We start from the raw sequence: 7,292 nt of genomic DNA, 5'->3' as shown, positions 1-7,292 counted from the left end.
ATTTTCCCATTTAAAACGTGTCTCTTCTCAAGTTAGAAAGTGCAATAAGACCAACTGAAAATGAAACCTGCCGTTTTTCTAGGCTGATTTGACGCGGAACTACACTCTCATCTGGCGTAATAATCAAGACAAGTTGCAAACGTACCATGGGCGCAGTGATATCTAAAAATAGTCCCCATAGGCAACAAGCAGGAAGTAGTGCGTGATATCACTGCGCCCATGGTACGGTTGCAACTTGCCTTGATTATTACGCCAGATGAGAGTGTAGTTCCGTGTCAAATCAGCCTAGAAAAACGGCAGGTTTCATTTTCAGTTGGTCTTATTGCACTTTCTAACTTGAGAAGAGACATGTTTTAAATGGGAAAATTACCAGAAATCTTAGTCACTTGTAAGCATGATGCTAGCAGGCGAGAAGCTAAAGGTCTAATTCGATACAATGATCTATGCTAGGCAGAAGCTAAAAGTTGTATCCCCAGACTCACAGAATGGCTGGATGAACGGGAAAAAGGTAAATATCGATTGTTTTGCTCGAGGGGGGGGTGGGAAATGAGCTTATTTCCAAAAATGGCAGAATATCCCTTTAATATTCCTTATCACAATCTTAGACTGTAAGACTACTTCTACTTCAGAGAAAGTCTTTGATTAGCTTCATCCAGATCTAACTGAAGCTTTTGATTGGTCACTTCTAAGCAGGCCTTTTCCAGTTTCAGTTTCTCTGCTGCCGCTGCCTCCTGTAATTACAAAGTATTATTACAATCTGTATAGTTGGTATGAAAGCATGCTACAGGACCTACTGCAAACAGGTAAACTGGTTTAGCTAAATCTTAAAAGTTAAGATGCACAATCTTTACCTTTTTAATGTCTCTCCTTAACTGGTGATTTTCCATCACGATTTTCTCCAATCCCATTTTTCTTGACTCCATTAGCATGTTTCCCTTGAGTTTATCATACTCTGACTATGAGAGAGAGAGGGAAATGATGTCTACAGTATATATACAATTACATAGAAGATAACGCACTTTCAACACATTTACAAAATGGGAAAGCCTACCCAAAATGTTTCTTTTTTTCCCCATCATCTAATATTTACCCGGTTTATGATGGTATGATATCCATGGCTCCCACATGTAATGCATTTGTAAAATGTGACCTTGCAAATGAAGAGCTCTTTTCCAAAACGCTATAAATCTATTTTTGAAAACATTTAAAAAAAAAAAAAAATCATGTTATTTAATTGTGTATTTCAGGTAATATCAATAAAAATGAAGTTGTTTTGTTTTGATTGAGTAAAGATGAATCAACTTAACATAACCCAATTACAGGAAAACAAAATAAAAAAAATGATTTATGAAAATTCATTAAAATGGTGGACATAGCGTTTTGGAAAATAACTCTTCAAATGCATTAGCTGTAAAGCTCTTACCTGAGCCACACATACCATGACACCGTTCTACACACAAACCAGGATAGAAATACTGAGATTCCTTTTTTAAGTATTCTTTTATTTTTATAAACCACACAAAGGGACAACCCAGGGTCTATTTGTGAATGATAGCTAGTGTATATTTTCGTTTTAGGCGAAAACAACAATGGGCGTCGCCATGACACCTTAGCATTCAGAAAACGGTTATCTATTTCCGGTGAAGCTGCGTTGTATCTATTTTAACGTGACAGTTGACCGTGCTTAACATATCATAACGCATGTAAAAGTAAACTTTTCTATTTTATATTGGTTATATATTATGTAGTATATCCATGCTGAGGGCAGAATTGTCAACATTTTGAAAGAAATCTAAGTTGAATCATATTCTAGTTAGCGTACTGTGAACGCATGTAAACAGAATGAACGGAAGTTGAAAACAGTACAGATTTCCGGTTAACGAATAAGATGAATAGGTACAATTCGAGTAAAACCAGAATTACTGATTATCCCCCAGAGAAAATAAATACTAGTATAACCGGACACTTATTAGTGGTACAAAATAATTAATAAGCTACTGTGGAGAGGAAGGTAGTGCCCTGATTGAATAAAAAGTCTTTTAAAATACCCTTTCTTTATACTTATAAAGGTGAAAATTCTTCAGCTTAGCTAAAGGGGTGAGATAGAATGGATGCACAGAGCATTTCCTCTTGTTCTGTCCAAGAAATGCTCCTTGGTATTGCTGACGTTGAGTAGCAGGTTGTTGTCCTGGCACCAAGATGTAAGGGTTGCCACCTCTACTCTGTAAACAGACTCATCACCACTTGTGATACAGCTGATTATGGTGGTGTTATCAGCAAACTTAATGATGGTGTTTGAGGTGTGAGTTGCCTCATGAGTGTACAATGAGTGCAGCAGGGGGCTTAACACACATCCTTGTGGGACAACAGTGCTAGAGTGGAGGAGATAATGAACCCATATGTGGACTAATTGACCTTTCGCCAGGAGCGTTCTAATTACGCCCCCCTGTATGGGGAAGAATTCTGCTGTCAAGTCCGACATTCTGTCCGACATCAGCTGGCTTGTAACCATAGACGCCAAAAGTAACGCAACGATGGAATTGGGAAAGTTAAGCGATATACCAGATGACATTAACTTATCATATCTTGAATCCAGCATATCCTTAAAGAAAAAGCAAAAGGCATAGGGATTCATATCTGGATCATATATACATAGCGTCAAAATTTACAAAAATAGTACAGGTAAAATCTTTGTCGATAATCTTGTTATCTGTTATTAGCGGCTAGTTTAACTCTTAACGTAGGCCTAGCACATTTGCAGGTTGACAGGAACACATACAAGTTATTGCGAGGGAACGCAAAAAGTATTGCGAGGGAACGCAAAAGTATTGCGAGGTAACGCAAAAAGTATTGCGAGGGAACGCAAAAGTGCGCTCAAAAATATTCTCACACCTGACCCTTCCCGGGCTCCGTACCTGTCAGTCGGGCATGAGAATAATATTTTACCATAAAACATATAGTTTATATATGTGCAATATGTATTATATATGTGATTTATTTTAATAGCTATTTTTCATTTACATGGCATAGTCTATGGAGGCGATTTACAGTGGTAAAATGCGAGTTTGTTTTGAAAACGTTGCCACGTTGTTCTATTAGGCAGGCCTACATGTGTAAAAAATATTTTCAGCTGAAATTCGTCATAGCCTATTTATGTACGTAGGGCGCGTATGCCTACGTACATTCATAGTTGTATATCTTATCTTCTATTTGTAGGCTATCTTTTAAAGCTCAGACTGATGTATATGCATTTTCTTACATATTTGCTGGACTGACTGAGTTACGTCGCGATAAACAGCTCTCTTATTTCCAAATCAACAGTGTACTTCACGTCAAGTGGCGCAGTGTTAACTCCCTAGACTGCTACGCAAGAGACCCGGGTTCACAACCCAGCACAGGCGACATGTTGCATCTCATATTGACTGAATTCACTGACCGTTTTTCAACGTCGACGAACAATTTTTTTTTGTTCATGGTTTTTAATAACAAACTATCTGAAATAAACGGATGAATCACAATACGGTTTACCATTAACGAAAAATAATTTCGCTGGCTAAGCCAGTTTTTGCATCTAAAAATAATTATATCATAGAGACACACGCGAAAAATAAACGATAGCCTATAAACGATTCCCACTGGATACACCACATCAGTATTGTGCTCGTTGCTACGATAGGCTACACAGGACTCAGTTGCATGTTCTGTAGACATGAAGTGGCAACTAAAGCCATTATCAGCCATGAAAACTTTGGCGGCTGCAGCAGCATTTAGGTTTTGGCTGAGCCAGCTAGCCAGCCACTAACTTCATCAGCCAGCCGTTATTCTCAAAGCAAATGGCTTCGGGGTCTATACATAACACACTATCCATTGCAAACATAGCCTATTTGAAACCGATCATTCCCCCTCCCCCATACACGTCTAACCAGTTCACAGAGGGGGGGGGGGTCGTTTTGCTATGTGTGGACATGATCTTAGGCTACAGACATCACTGCGGCATTGACAACTGCCTCCCCACCCCCACCACCTCTATCTGCCTCCTGCATAGGCTGTAAGCTGGCTGTTTGTTGTTTACATGCAACTTGTGGAAGAATGCGCAATCATGTTTCATCGCATATGCGCATTTTAGAATGTTCGAATTCGCCAGTGTGCGTGTAGTTGTGTGAATAGAAAAGAATAGAATAGAATATACTTTATTGATGCCTTGCGCAAAAGAACTTCTGCCATACACAGGTCGGGGATCGAACCAGCAAGTCTAGGGTGTAGGGGCTGATGCTCTAACCAGTGGGCTACGGTTTTGTCTCCTCACGACGTTAATGTGTGTCTCAATCTTGAATCACGAATTCACATAGAAGTTAGCTTAAATTGTAGAAACAATAGGCCTATAGCTTTTTTTCAGCAGACATCGAAACATAGCCTACACATTCGCAAAACGGAGAATATCTTTTTCACTCATCATTTTTAATTAGCCTACTTCTCGCGCCTATGCCTGCTCAGCATTTCTGCTCTCTCAATCTCCCTCCCTCCGAGGTAGCTAGACCCTACAAGATGCTTCTCCCTAAATGAATGAAAGTTGTTTTAGAAAGTAGCCGCGGTAGCCTGTAAAATGCGGCATGACATCCTGGCTACTGTGTAATTGAAACCAGACTAGGTTAGGCTCTTTGTTCCAGGTCCGATAATTTTCGGCGGCGCGAACATAGATAGGCTACCTATTAAATGAATAGAAGTGAATTTGTGGAGTGAATTAGAACTAGCCACCCATTCATTTTAGAGCTTAGATTATCTACCCAAACCCGAACTGCGGGTTACGGATCTCGAGATCCAACAACACCGGTGTTGGGTCGACATTTTTCATCCTTCCCCTCCCGTCGGGTCAGGCTCCTAATCACAGAACGCGTAGGCTATGCCTCCGTTTTAAAATAACCAACATCTCTAAGTAGCATACAAAATGTAATAACGAAATAGCCTATAAAAATTTAAATACTATGAAAAAGTTGAAAGTCAAGTTTGCTCAAGGTTTGTTCAAGAACTCTTCCAGAGTTTTTACCTCAAACAACACAAATCAACACAAATAAATGAACAGATAACTCAAACGTGCTGTATGTCATAATGAAACAACCACAGACTATCAACAACATGGTCTGACAAATTTATGACCAAATGATTTGATTCGTGCACGAAGCGCCATCTAGCTATCATTATGTGTAAGTAACAGCCTCCCTGTCTAAGGACTCAGCGGTCTTTTGACCGCCTCGCCGCGCTTTAAGTAGTTCACACCAGCACGGCGCTTCTAGTAGGTCGTCAAAGCGGTCAAATGACCGGGGCGCGGCGCTTCTAGGTATAAGTGGGTCAGAACGGCACGGCGCTTCTAGTGTTAACAAGTATGGGCACAGTTTTCTGTTTGGGAACAACAGACAGCACTTTGAGAGCCTAAGCAGTGAATGGGTGATCCACTGGCATGTTACTGTAGCTGAGGTTGCATCGGGTCCCTACGCTGAATTGCCTGCTCCCTACTCACTGCACAGAGTGTAAAATTCACAGAAAACTTCAAAGGTATCTTGATTGTTATTTGGAATACCTTGCTTGTCTTAGGTTGTCATAGAGATGGTTGGATTCACAAGATGTGTCCATTCAAAACAGTGGAGTGTAGTTACCTTGCCTCACATAACATTTCAGACGTGTTTTGGGATTACAATAAAGGTTTTTTTTTTATTGTGTCTTTCTCGCTAACTTTCACAAAATCCAAGCATTAAAAAGCCAAATAAATTACATTTATCTGCAACTACTACTAAAGTTTGCTGGAAGTGGGCAGATGTGTATGTACATTTTGGGCGTTACAAAAAGGCCAAATAAGGGACACCACCAGAATTTACGTCAGATCTGAGCTGACATAATGATGATGATGAAACAAAGTTGCCCCCAAAGGCTGTCCTATAGGCTATTCTGTTTTAAATCCATATTCTGGTCTTATTCAAAACTGCAGTTTTTGTTGACATTGTTTTGGTCCAAACGAAAATGTACTCATTATCACCCAAAAATAGACCCTAGGTTGTTGTTAGACCAGGAGAGGCAGTTGGAGCAATAACTGTACTGTACTGTTGCTGGTGGCCTGTAGACTGTCCCGGGACACTAAACACTGTTTCGGGATACTCAGACACTGTCTCGGGACACTAGACACTGTCATAAACATATAATTGCACATCATTTCATGGGAAGGGGCTTTTAGCAAACCCTTATAGGCCTACATAAAAATGCACTTAATTTTGTTTGGGAGAGAAATTAATTTAGCATTCGGTCACACTTAGGTGCCAGTGGAGTTTAGGTGTTAGCGCTGTCGTAGGACAGCCTATTCTGTGGTATCAATGTGGCAAGACAGCTTTCCGCAGAAGTGACTGGATGTCCGGTGGTTGGGAGTGGAAGGGCAGTGTCTTATGGCCATGACAGTGCGGGTGTCCAGGGACAGTGCTTGGCTGTCCCAAGACGCTGCCTAGAGTCCCGGGACAGTGCTTGGGTGTCCCGAGACAGTCCATAGGCCACCAACAACAGTACAGTACAGTACAGTACAGTTATTGCTCTCACTGCTACACTGGAGAGACAGAGTTTTCCTTTAATTGCTCTATGTAGTTATAGGGAAATATCACACACCTTTAGTTTTTCATGCTCTTGCTCAATTGTATGTAGCTGCTCCTGCATGGCTGCAGCTGAGACCTTCTTCAAAGCCTCATTTTCTCGCTGCACTCTCTCCACGACCTTCTTCATCAGGCCAATGGTCTTCTCCAGCTCAGGAGCTGTTTTACCACTACCCCCTGCCTAAAAAACAAAAAAATCACTGTAGAATTGTGTCACTGTACTGCTGTATAGTGTACAAGGCAAAGATTATTAACATAGAGCAATATGTGATTTACCTGAGAAATGTGCTCAAATTTAGTTTCCAAAGTAGCCTTCTCTTTTATGAGAACATTGCACATGTCTTTGAGATCAGACACTTGATCCTGTTAGGAATATGTCAAATATGAGATACAAAGATTGGTGACCTCTAAATAGATGCTCTTTTAGGTTACATACAGTACCTTTAATCTGGGGACGTCTTTGGTTGCTTGCTCTAGTTGCAGACAAAGCTCCAAGTTTTTTGCAGAGAGCCTAAGGTTTTCTGCCTGTAGTGTGTGCTTTTTCTGTGATGGAGACCCAGCACGCTGTACATGTGACTGCAAAAACAAAGTTTATTCTTTTGTTTGTATCATGATCAAAAAGTGGTTTGCATTCTACGTTCTAGTTCTTGCCATTTTGGCAAGGTT

At 40.5% G+C, this 7,292-nt stretch overlaps 1 protein-coding gene across 3 annotated transcripts in view; it reads right to left on the bottom strand.

Moving 5' to 3' along the window:
• Positions 1 to 532: 532 nt before the first annotated feature.
• The window catches only part of cep290 (centrosomal protein 290), a 138,131-nt gene continuing 131,371 nt past the window's right edge, over positions 533 to 7,292 (bottom strand). For all 3 annotated transcript variants that reach the window (XM_062546872.1, XM_062546874.1, XM_062546873.1), the window contains exons 44-48: positions 7,068 to 7,202; positions 6,903 to 6,989; positions 6,643 to 6,807; positions 852 to 956; positions 533 to 731 (exon numbers count right to left, since the gene is read on the bottom strand). In XM_062546872.1, the coding sequence (XP_062402856.1) occupies positions 621 to 731; positions 852 to 956; positions 6,643 to 6,807; positions 6,903 to 6,989; positions 7,068 to 7,202 (603 nt within the window). In that variant the 3' untranslated portion in view covers positions 533 to 620. The remainder of the gene's footprint in view (positions 732 to 851; positions 957 to 6,642; positions 6,808 to 6,902; positions 6,990 to 7,067; positions 7,203 to 7,292) is intronic.

This window comes from Sardina pilchardus, chromosome 10 (genome assembly GCF_963854185.1).
Source record: "Sardina pilchardus chromosome 10, fSarPil1.1, whole genome shotgun sequence".
Classification (NCBI taxonomy): Eukaryota; Metazoa; Chordata; class Actinopteri; order Clupeiformes; family Clupeidae; genus Sardina; species Sardina pilchardus.
This window is presented reverse-complemented; position numbering and strand designations above follow the sequence as displayed.